Source organism: Dermacentor variabilis, chromosome 11 (genome assembly GCF_050947875.1).
Source record: "Dermacentor variabilis isolate Ectoservices chromosome 11, ASM5094787v1, whole genome shotgun sequence".
Lineage (NCBI taxonomy): Eukaryota > Metazoa > Arthropoda > Arachnida > Ixodida > Ixodidae > Dermacentor > Dermacentor variabilis.
In genome coordinates this window covers 67177543-67190383 of record NC_134578.1, presented here as the reverse complement: position 1 = coordinate 67190383, position 12841 = coordinate 67177543, and the positions used below count along the sequence as shown (strand labels likewise).

The 12841-nt window shown below is 46.6% G+C and overlaps 1 protein-coding gene across 1 annotated transcript in view; it reads right to left on the bottom strand.

The window, feature by feature from the left end:
* LOC142564317 (uncharacterized) overlaps positions 1 to 9173 on the bottom strand; it is a 42567-nt gene extending 33394 nt beyond the window's left edge. Inside the window, exons 1-2 of the mRNA XM_075675270.1 lie at positions 9110 to 9173; positions 8709 to 8773 (exon numbers count right to left, since the gene is read on the bottom strand). Of these exons, the coding sequence (XP_075531385.1) occupies positions 8709 to 8773; positions 9110 to 9158 (114 nt within the window). The 5' untranslated portion in view covers positions 9159 to 9173. The remainder of the gene's footprint in view (positions 1 to 8708; positions 8774 to 9109) is intronic.
* Positions 9174 to 12841: the final 3668 nt, after the last annotated feature.

The following is a 12841-nucleotide window of genomic DNA, read 5'->3' as shown; positions in this document are numbered from 1 at the left end:
GCAATACCGAAAGGCCGGTTATACGGTTCATTCTGCCTGGATTTTCGTATGATTGGCTTACGTTCTATTATTTCTTTATGTTTAAGAAAGGACTGGGAATAATTGATTGAGCTTGACACACGCTCAAAGTGCTCCCCGAGTGAATCTGCCTGGTCTTGCAGGGTTTCGCCTTGTGTGTTTACTAAAGGGAGGGAGTATGTTTGTCGCCCTCTTATTCTACTAACCCTGTTCCAGACCTTGGCCTCATCTGTATACGAGTTGATACCTGTTAAAAAGTTCTGCCAGCTCTCTCTTCTGGCCTGTCGGCGGGTTCGCCTGCCTTGGGATTTTGCTTTTTCAAATTGATAAGATTCTCCGCAGTGGGGGAGGCGCGTAGCAGCCCCCACGCTTTATTTTGTTTCTTACGAGCGATCCTACAATCGTCGTTCCACCAGGGGACACGCCGTTTGCCTGCCAATCCATTTACTTGTGATATGCATTTAGTTGCGGCATCTATGATGAAGGCTGTAAAGTACGCCACAGCTGCATCGATTTCTAAAGAAGACATATCAGCCAGCGAGATGTTAGTAAGAGTTCGAAATTTCTCCCAGTCAGCTGTATGTATCTTCCACCTAGGAGCTTGTGGAGGAAATTCATTTTCTTTAGATGTTCTTAGCAGTACGGGGAAGTGATCGCTCCCGTAAGGATTGCTCGTAACTTCCCATTCGAGTTCGGGCAGTATAGACGCGGAGACTATACTAAGATCTATTGACAAAAAGGTTCTGTTTGCAAGAGAGTAATATGTGGGTTCTTTCTTATTGAGAAGGCACGCTCCAGAAGAAAAAAGGAACTGCTCAACGAGACGAACTCGCGCATCAATACGAGAGTCTCCCCACAAGCTGCTGTGTGCATTGAAATCGCCAAGAACAAGATAAGGTTCTGGCAATTGATCTATCAAGGACTGAAATTCATGTTTGTTTAGTTGGTAATGCGGGGGTACGTAAATCGAACAAATAGTGATGAGTTTGTTCAGTAGGACAACTCGAACCGCTACTGCTTCGAGGGCCGTTCGTAGCTGTAAACACTGACAGGCTATGCTTTTTTGAATTACAATGGCAACACCGCCAGATGATGCCATAGCATCATCGCGATCTTTGCGGAAAGTTATGTGCTGTCGAAGAAAATTTGTGTGTTTTGGTTTTAAGTGTGTTTCCTGTAGACACAGCACTTTTGGATTGTGTTTTTGAATGAGCTCTTGCACGTCATCAAGGTTCCTAAGCAGACCTCTGACGTTCCATTGAATAATTTGTGTATCCATATTGAAAGTGAATATGTGCTGTGTGTATGGAAATGGAGGTGATGCTTTAGGTTACAGGGCTCTTTCGAGGCCCTGTAACGGGAGTTCTGCCCTTTCTGGAGCGTTCGAGGGAGCCTCGCCGCTCCTTAGGCGCTTGGCGCGCCGTGGGGATAGGTGTAGTGTCCATTGCCTCTTGTGAGGCGCCGGACACGTGCTCTTGTGAGCGAGAAGTTACCAGGGAAGGTCCCGCCTTGGGGGGCAAGACCCCTGTGCCCACCAGCCCGGAGGTCGATGGGGCTCCCTGAGGGATTTGGCTGCGCCGGCTGTTGCTAGCGCTGGAAGAGGCCGGGGAGGTTGGGGCAGCCTCGGCTGCGCCCACCTTCGGGGTTGATGGCCCCTTCTGCTCGGGTGGTGGGGCAGCGCTAGCTGCGACCACCATGGGGGTAGATGGCGTAACTGCCGACTCACTGCTTGTGGGTCGGACAGCCGCCGGAGGCCGTTGTGGCGCTGCCCCCTGACGCGCCACATCGGCAAAGCTTTTCCTTGGCGGGTTTGCTACCCGCCTTCGTGCCTCTTTGAACGATATATTCTCTTTTACTTTTATGGTTACAATTTCTTTTTCCTTCTTCCAGGAGGGGCACGACCGCGAGTACGCGGCGTGATCCCCGTCACAGTTCACACAGTGGAGAGAGTTCTTACAAGCTTCAGTGGCGTGTTCAAGGGCACTGCATTTCGCACATGTTTGGCGGCCCCGGCAGCTCTGCGAACTGTGGCCGAAACGCTGGCATTTGAAACATCTTAGGGGATTCGGTACATATGGTCTGACACGGAGCTTGATGTACCCGGCCTCTACAGACTCGGGCAAAATACTTGAACCGAATGTGAGTATTAGGTGCTTGGTCGCAATTTCTTTGCCATCCCGCCTCAGCTTAATTCTCGTGACATTGACAACATTCTGCTCACTGAAGCCGTCCAGGAGCTCAGCCTCTGTCAGCTGGAGCAGATCATCATCCGAGACAACGCCGCGGGTGGTGTTCAGAGTACGGTGTGGAATTACTGTCACGGGAACAGCCCCAAATGACACTAAACTGGGCAATTTTTCATATTGTTTCTGATTATGAAGTTCTAAAAGGAGATCACCACTTGCCATCCTTGTCGCCTTGTAAGCTGGTCCAAGGGCCTCAGTTAAAGACTTTGATACTAGAAATGGGGAGATTGCACGCACTTGTGTTTCTGACTTTTCCGAGTGAATCACATGGAATCGTGGGACGTTGGGTCTTTCACGACCAAAGAACTTGAATACATCTTCGGTGCGCCCTCTTTTGTGAGGGCGATCAAGAAGGGAAGGGAAGGAACTAGCCATAGAATAATGTAATTTTCGGCGATAACGCCAACCACCCACCGTGGAGCCCTACAAGGGGACGTTACAAGGACTGTAAAAAACAGGTCCTGCAAACGCCAGCTGTACGTTATCACTATAACCAAATATGAGATAACCTAGGTTGGTTATTCACACAAGGTTAACCCTTGCTGCCTGGAAAAATTGGAAGTAAACGGAAGCTAGGAGAAGACAGGAAAGGTGGAAAGCGACAGAAAGACGAAGGTTGGAGGGAGAGAGAGACAGGAAAAGGCAACTACCGATTTCCCCCGGGTGGGTCAGTCCGGGGTGCCGTCTACGTGAAGCAGAGGCCAAAGAGGTGTGTTGCCTCCGCCGGGGGGCCTTAAAGGTCCAAAACACCCGGCATCGGCTCAACCGCCAGGATCCCCCTTTCCCCGGACACGGCTAAGCCGCGCACGGCTACACGCGGGAGGGTCCAACCCTCGTGTGCTCGGGTACGTGGTGTCGCAACACACCAAACACCTGCTTACGCAGACGCCCCTGCGGGGAAATCATTCATATGTTAGTTCAGTAACTGTATTGTATGAGCAACAACCGCGGTTGTTCTTAACTAGAATGATTCAGAACAACATATATCTCCATCAGACTATCCCACTCGAGAATAAATTAGCAGTGCCTGTCGTTAAAGCATAAGCATGATACATATATTTGACCGTGTCGAATAGTGAAGTCTTAAATAAAATGCGAATGCAGTCTCACAGACAAATTTGTGTTGAAGGTTGCGAATGGTATGACAACAAGCAAACCGCTGTGAAAATTTCACGTCGTTGGCACCAGCCATTAATTGTTGTTGCGTCTTCTCTTACATGACTTACCAAACGCCTTCTCAGGACAATGGCGGCGTTTTTCTATTGTAAAGGTTTAATTTACTGTTACCGGCAAAATACATTATTTGCCAAGTATTCCTCGAACAGCGATAATAGGTATGTTCATTGTAACGCATACAGTTGATGCACACAAAATAAACTCAAACATAGTGAGGCCAGTGTTCTATTCAAAAGAGACAGACAAAGAACTTTAATCAGGTCCTGCGAAGCGCTGCACTTAGAGCAGCACCGCGGGCCACTCCAACGTGGGTACGCGGATGCCTAGCCTCACCGCCGCATCGCGGGCTCTCTGAACAGTCCCGAGTTGTGGGAGAAGCTCGGAACTCTTGATGGCAGAGTTCTCTTCCTCGGTGACTTGATTTGATCCCCATTATGAGGGATACCACCAGGGCATGTGTTCTAAGCTGCCAACCGACCCGAAGTCCTGGCAGGTGGACTCGAAGGCGTCCGGGGCAATAATGCTGAGGAAAGCTAAACTGTGACATGACCTAGTCTGTAACATTCTGATTGTGATTGCCTCATATCTGGAGAGATTACCGAGCACAGGCGGACAAGCCCGCCTGCCCATTTCTTCTATTCAGAACAATCAAAACAATTCGCAGATTCCCCTGAAAGTGAAGCATTGAACCCCACAAGGTTTAGCGCAGCTTTGAACTAGTTTCAGAACATTAACCTTCCGTGAGAAGGAGCGGCACCAGCGACTCTTAAGGCATCGCAACGCGATGGCGCACAATAAATAGCTTGGTGGTGCCTAAGACAAATAGTTGTTGCTTGACGGCGCCCAAGAAAAAGATCGCAAATATTTATCTTTACGTCTGCTATCAGTTATGCACGAACCACTGTATGTAGCAGCGCGAACGAGAACCGTTGCCATGGCTCCAGTAGAGACGATCGAGCAGAGCATGGTGGCGTGTCCATCTCGCCTTTGATGAAATTTGTTGCACCGGATCGAATCCGTTGCTAAATATTGATGCGAAAGCGTCAAATGGCTCGTTCAGCGAAAGAAGCCGGCGTCTGTACTCTGTAGCAGAGAAACGGCAAGGCAAAACCGGGCCTCGATGGAGAAGAGCGGCCGAAAGGGTACACCTGCTGCTACACTAGCGCGGCGGTTGTTACGTGAGAGGAGAGGGCATCGCCGCGACGCCCCGTCACCCTCGGTCTCGCTCTCGGAAGCCTGCGTTATTCACGCGTTCCTTTTCCGCGCAAGCTCTCGCCTGCATTCTAAGGGCTCCTCGATAAGGCCAACACAAAGCGCGCCTACCGTCTCAATGCGCTGGCTTGCCTGCGATGACTTCTTAATTTAAAGGCCTGTTCATCGGCGTGCAATTGTAGATTAATGCATTCGCAACTCTTAAGAAGGGCTTAGGTGTCGTCAGTTTTTTATTTGATAATTCCTAAATGGAGGCCGAAAATTAAAGAGGTAATTTCCTTTACGACGCCTTAGGATTTCTCTTTTAAGTTACTTTGCGTCCGAAAAACAGACATATTGTAGTATTGCTTCTTCATGTTGTTCAATACGTAATGAATATGACAATTGCATTTGAAAACGCCCATTCGTTTTTTAGTTTGTTGGGATGCCATCAGGGGGTAATTAATATTATTTTCTGCAACAATTCATCCTAATATGCTCGGACTTTTCCTAATTTTAGAAAGCTTGGCTTATTTGTGACAACGGTGTGGTCGGTTTCCTGAGTATACCTGTCCTAGATCAACCGCAGCCACTTTTAAGACTGTGGGAAGGTTTCAACAAAGGTTAGAATAAAAGCTTCCTGACACGATAATCCATGTAAATAAATAGCAGCGTCACCTGACCCCACTTTTGTCACCACGCATTCGTACACCAGCTTCATTTGACCCCCAGGTAGCTTTTGTATAGTATACTGCCTGCATAATTCTACTGCTTCCTTATACCATATTCTGCCTACTTAGCGATCTCTTTATGTGATCCACCTAATTGTATCACCTCATTTTTAGCTCATTTACTTTCACTAATTCACTGTCCCTTAAGTTAGTGTATTGGTGCTTCCGGAGAGTCGCAAGTCAAAGACATGAACGTGCTTTCGAAGCACAATTTTAAAATATTTACGAACTTAGTCGAATATTTTAACAAAACTGGTCCAACCAAATTTGTCTTGCCGGCCTACATTGGCCACCAGAAATTTAAATAATGATGACATTGACTAGTGCAATAATTGGCTGGATGCTTCTTTGGCACCAATTACAGGACTAAGAGAAATATTTCTGATGTTCATTATTGCAGGCGTTTTATAGCAGACACTTGCGCTGTAGAGGCCTGCAACTCTCAGCAACTAAGTGTGCACTCATGGCATTCACGCGCTAATCAATGTCACATTATCCAATCGTTGTCGACGGAACGGCGCTCCCTTTAGTCACCCACCAGAGATATCTTGGCGTGATAATAGACCGCAGTCTTTCTTGGATCAAACATGTTACTGCGCTTAAGGCTAAGCTGACCAACTTCATACAACTTCTTCGTGCAATATCAGGACTGAGATGGGGCCCCTCTGAGCGAAGTTTGCTCCAAATGCACCAGGCACTTTTTGTGGGCTACATACGCTACAGCATGCCTGTGTTATCTAACATGGGGTCATCTTGTATACGCACGCTGGAGAGCCTTCAGGCACAAGCACTACGGATATTTCTTGGCTTGCCACGCTGCACGTCTACTAAGGGCACAATAGTGGAAGCACGGGCTTGTCCTATCGACTTATACAGGTCTTGTGAACCTGTGCAAACCTATCTTCGCCTGCTAACCAGACACTCACACCATCTACTGTCAACACTTCCAAGCACCAACCTTGACTGTGCTTTTTCTAAAGCTATTGCATGTCACGCAAGCATTATACCTGCAAGATTCCAGGCCACCGACATCGCCGCGACACCTCCATGGCCATTGCCAAGACCACTAGTGAGGCTTCAGATGCCCGGAATTATGGAGAAATCTCACGTTTCCTCCATTGGGTTGGAGCAGCTCACCCTGTCCCATATATTTACATTATATAGTGGGATTGTACAAATATATACCGATGGTTCGGCCACGCCATCTGCCACAACGGCCGCATTTGTCATCCCACAACTTGGAATTGCTCAACCATTTCGATTAGACCACAAATCGACATCTACGGCTGCGGAACTTGAGGGAATACGGGAGGCTGTCCGCTTTATGAGTACGCAGACACCCCATAAATGGACGATACTGTGCGATGCCAAATCAGCGCTACAGGCGCAAAAATACTCTTTAAAAAAGGACCATACTAACTGCTCGTGCTGGAATTCGTCGAAATTCATCACAGTGCCGAGCTAAGTGGCCACGTGATCACCTTGAAATGGGTACCTAGCCATTGTAGTGTTTTTCGGAATGAACTCGCTGACAGTGAGGCAAGATCGGCCTCCTCTTCCTTTGATGAAGTACGCATTGCCTACTCGCGACACGACACCAACTCCATGATCAAGGCACTCATGCAGGATCTTACAAAGGCTTACGGAACCCACTCTAATAACATTCACAGACGTCTACATACGATTGGCCCAGACGGTAAATTATGTTTGCCCCGGAAGCTTACAAGGAGCAAAACATCATTGCTACACAGGATTCGGCTCGGCGTTGCTTTCACCCGTCGCTACGCACACCTCATGGGCCAATCGAACAGCCCTGATTGTGAACACTGCCAGATGCCCGAAATACTGCAACACGTACTGTGCGACTGCCCAGCATATATGCTGGAGCAAAGGACGTTAGACAGTTTCCTAGCCAGCGTTGGCAGACAACTACTGTCGGAGGAAGCTATCCTCGGCCCATGGCCTGACACTGCAATTTCAATGCGTGCAACAAAAGTATTATTGAAGTTCCTGCAGGACACCAAGCTCGACGAGTGGCTCTAGCGAGGCAACTGTCTCATGTACATAAGCACTCACCTATTCTCTTATCATCATCATCCATCCCAATACTTTCACTCCCCTTCCCTCTTCCCCAGTGCAGAGTAGCAGACTAGACCACACTAGCTCAGGTCGACCTCTCTGTCTTTCCTATCAATAAATTTTATTCATTCATTCATTCAAACAGCAAATGTGATTGTATTTTTTTTCTAGTGCGAAGCATTATACGTCTAAGTGCGCTGCGATCCAGAATAGCACTTTGGGTCAGCCTCACGGGGACCATTTTAGTTTTCCCGGAGCCGCTAAATGCTTAACATATAAAATGTATGCCATGGATAATGTATTAGGCAAGCGTCACGTTCCAGAGCACTCTCGTCAAATTTCTAGAAAAAAATAAAGCTCTCGTCATAGTGGAAAAGAAGCTTTAGGTGAGCAGTATGCGGCCTACGGACTAGATGCGGAGGCAAAGACATGGCATACCAGTTCGTAGCATGCCAAAGTACAGCTAACAGCAGTTTGGAGGATTGTGATAACCTAGGTGGGGCCTGTGCTCTCTCATCTACAAGGGCGCGCTGGCGTCGCAGTTTCGAAGGCAGCAGGTGGCGACGCCACGCATGCGCAATAGGTGTAATGCGACAGGCGCGGCGCCTTGCTATCTGTAGATGTAATTTGGGTGAAGGAAAGTGACGTGGCTTGTAGGATGAGCGTCGTGCCCATGGCGCTTGGTAAAGCCGCGGTCAACAAACAGCAGAATGCTCGTATTACCAACCAGGACAAACTTCACGCATTTACGGGAATTCCCATTTGGTAGTTCCGTCCTTACTTTAACACAGCCACAATTACAGTATACAAGAAACAATGAAGCGTACGGCACTATAGCCTTAATGCAGACTTTTGCCGAATGGGCGCGTTTTTTCACAACATTCTATAGAGTTCGGCAAAAGTTGTCTTCGAATTTTCACGCCGACACCCCATCTGCCTGACTTGACACGAAATATTTTTTTTTCAAGAATATCTGTACACTATACGAATGACAAAAACGCCTGATAAACTGACAAACCTAGACTTTCCATAGGAAAATATTATGTATAAAATTCATTGTTCGCATTACATGCACATAAAAATGTTTTTTATTATTTAAGCATAACAAATTCTGCGGAAAAGAACGAACGCTGTTATATTCATGCGCCGATGCACCACTAATATGACAAATTCTGCTACCATGTATGACTCTTTAAACACACATATGTACCGCGCGTTTTTTTCCCATTTGCTACTAAGTAATATATGGAAAACACATTGTGCTTACCGTGTAACGTCTTCTGCAGAGGGTATGCCTATCACCATGGCTGTGATATTGGGCCCATGAAAGAGCTGTAAATACAGGGAGCAATTGTCTAATAATACTGCTTCTGAAAACTCAATTTATAGCCACGAAAACGCTTGTCCATTAGGTAATGTAACCTACCTTACTATACATTATGTTGAGAGTTGTGAATAATATTTTATAGTACAAATAAGCTGCTGTGCTGAACAAGAAAAATGATGCTTTTACAAGAAATTCATGCATAGCGCGCTAAGTTACCACGATTCGCTCAGTAAGTATGCATGATAGCCAGCTGACGCGCTATAATTTTATAGCGAACTAAATACTGCAAGTAAATAGTGGTTTCATACTGCACTATTCAATGAAAAACAAATAATTCTTACAGCTTATGGGGATGATATACAATATCAGGCAATTCAATAACATCGGCATCGTTCTTGGACACAGCGTTTCTAAAGAATGAGAATAGCGGGAGCCTCGACACTATCCGTATATGTACCTTACGTGACATGAATTGAGGCAAAACTGAGAAAAGGGCAAACGTCCACTTTCAAAGCGCACTTGTTACCCTTTGGTTGTTTGCCACAAAACTTTGTTGTAGGCATTCAGCAGAATCAGATATGTCGTGACCTTTCTGTCACGTCAACACTTTGTCGCGCTACTAGGGAATGTATCGCCTGTTGAAGACAAGATTTTGAACAGTGCTAAAGTAATCGTAAATATCCCTAAACTTGCTAGTGGCCCCCTCTTATGTTCGAAAATACTGATGTGTCCCGTATTATTTCTCTCTGTTCTAGTAAGATAAAGCGATTGATATGGATACTTTTTTCGCAATATATTGGTGATACCTGAGCAATTGCGCGCGAAAGTATTCTAAAACAGTGATTAACCTAGCACAGCAGCATTGCATTCTGCCTTGCCTCGGTTGTTTAATTATATCAGTAGCAGAGAATATACCACATGTGATTAGAGAGTTTTAGCGAGTCTCGTATTCCGTTAAATGCTGGCCTCTCGGGTGTAATAGAGGGTGAGCGAAAGGGCAAACGTGAGTGGCCTGTGCAGTGCAGCCATCTGGTGGCGCAGAGCTCAACCATACAACACAGAGCTATTACTGCAGTTAACAAGTGTATTCTACTTCGCTGACATAAATATCCGACGACGATCAGGCAAATCACATTTGTGCCTCCGTGTATCCGGTAAAATGCCCAGTTCCCCTGCGCTTAGAAGAATACCAGGCACGCTAAAAGTCTCTATTATCTTGTGTGCTCTAGGAAACCTTCCCTCTAGCATTTATAATACATACTGAACGCACGCCTCAGAAGGAGTGCGTTACAAACGAGAATAATTACAATACTGCCTACCAACAGTTTCCTAATAACAGTTTAAGTTGACAGAGCATGTGCGTTCGCAGCCCATAGAAACTCGTGCAACAGGACAGTTTCTTCCGGCATGCGCAGAGGACCCATTCTTTAGCAGTACCGCCCCAGTGTCAACTGCCAGCCGGTAATCGCCTTTTAACAACGCGAAGCAACGAGATCAGCAAGATATTGCTGATCTCTAGCTGATATCGTCACTTAGCGCTGTTAGAATGTGTTGACCGGCCAGCAAGTTGACACTTGTGCTCTAATGTTGAAGGATGGTTCGACTTTACGTCCTTCATGCCTTCATGGTTAGCCTACAGGTCTGAAGAACTCGCTTTAGCATGCTAGACGTCCTGTACTGTAGGCTTGTTATATTCAACTCACAGCAATCTTCTAGGCTAATGTTTATGGCGCACATGCATTTACACTTCCGCTTTCAGAGCTATTCATTCCTAAAAAAAGCAATAGGTAAAACTGAAGCACTTTAGTGCTCCAATAACAGTTGCGTGTAGCGTCCTTAGTTTCACGTTTTAGGGGAGTATAAAATTCATGTAGTAAAGACGCACCGGAGGAGCGTAGAAGAAGAGGAAGTACCAGGGGCGCTAGGTTTTGATAATCGGCTGTTTCCAACAGTCCTATGTCTTGTATAATTTTTTCACCATTCGCACTGTAAATAAATCCATTTTACATCCGTAACACCTGTAGCAGCGGTGCTTGGTACTGGACGCCATGGAAAACACAGTCCTAGAAAATCTTCGTAGAAGCCGATATCTGCCAGCACTACCACCACAACCAACAGGCATGACCAACACCTAACCAGATCGGTCAACCAACACCGCCGAAGAGAAACTAAATCAAGACAGCCAGAGCCCCAGGAAACGTAGCTACTGGACACCAGAACCACAAATATGCTTAGGTAAAACTGATGAAAATGTGGATGACTGCATGATGCATTAAGAGTAAGCCGCCATAACAGAAGGAGTACGCCAGCACAACTTCTGAATTTTTGCTCGTCGGTACCACTCTACGTTGCTTTGAAAATCATGAACTCCTGCTTACGCAGGGAAATTCCCTGAAGAACAATCTGTCCGGGAATTAAACGCCCGCTTTTAAGACATAAATTCTCAAACGAAGAAACCAGAACAAACGCCCTCGAAAAGAGTGGAACTGTCTGGCAAAACATGTGTACAACGTATATTGAAGAAATATTGAAGCCTTGCAGAATTCCAAACGCGACCACCTCCGATGAAGGCAAATTAGGGGATCAATTAAAAGGCATCGGTGAAGATGTTTACAATTTTCTAATAAGTAAATAAAACGTGAACACCTCTTCTGAATTAAGGCGACCGTGTCACCCGTTCGAGGCTCTGAAGACGCGAAGGAGCTCCGGCGCTTGGACAACGCCCCCGAAGTAGCAAGTATAGGCGCTCTTTGGCCACACCTGGCCCTATGCGCCATTAAACACCGCATATAATCACCATTGGCGTCACTGCCTGCGCTGGCAACGCCTCGATCGTGCGTCGAACGGTTCAAGATAAGCTATCACGATAGCAGGGAGCAGATGCTGGATATCAATACTCGTTTGACGAGTGCATTGCGGAACCAGCACCTTCCTTGTCGCTATAACGTCGCATCCAGCGCCCGCCGCCATCTGTAGAGAGCAGCGCCGTGCAATCTGTAGATGCAATTTGTGCGGAGGAAAGTGGCGCGGCTTGTAGATAGTGAGCATTTGGCTTCAAAAACACGGGCTCTCGGCCTCTGCGGAAAAATGACCTCCAGTTCGTATACTGGCAGAGACGGAGCCGCGCGTATGACAGAGAAAACAGTGCTTGTGTTACACCTGAATGAATCTTAGTTTAACGTCATGCCATTTGGCGTATGTGGGACCCCGGTAACCTTCACTGAATTTATGGTATCCATTCTCCGTGATCTCAAATGGGAGATTTGCATATGTTATTTAGATGATATGATCATTTTCAGCCGCACATTTCACGTGCCCAACCAACAGCTCAGCGTTGCTCTGGACTGCATCCAACAGGCTGGGCTCATTTTAAGCTATACGAAGCGCCATTTCGCTGAACGTCAAACCCTTGTGCTGGGATTTCTGATAGACAAGAATGCGTTATGGGTAGACCACCAAAAGACGTCTTCTGATCGTATCTTTAAACAGCCGGGGACAGTGAAGAACCTTGGAGGTTTCGTTGGCCATTTTTCTTATTTTCACACGTTATTAAAGAAGACTGTCAACTTGATTATGCAATGACTAACCCGATTTGCAAACACACTCTCTACATATGGTTCGCTCACTGCGAGGCTCCTATCGAGCAGCTGAAGTTTTTACTCAACTTTAGGCCATTTCTGCGTTATTTAGATTCCATGGCGTTAACGAAACTTCATACTCATGCAAGTGGTACGGCCGCTGATGCTGTGCTCGTTCAACCTCATGATGGTACTCCAGAAATATTGGCTTCTAACCCACATTGGTACAATCTTCTTTCCAGTGTGGCGAGACTATTGGAAACAAATAGACTGAGGACGCTGATGTTACCGCGCATTTCCCTCTAGCCGACGGCTTGCCTACTGCCAACCTAACAGCACTGACTTCCCATGTGCCATCAGTCCGGATATCAGCGGATGCTTTTATCGCTCTATTGCTGATGACCACCTGAGGGGCTACTTACCGTTTTAAATGATTCTCATGCTTCTTTTTAATTGAACCAAGCGCCACTACGCCGCACAGCTATCCTTGTTCAC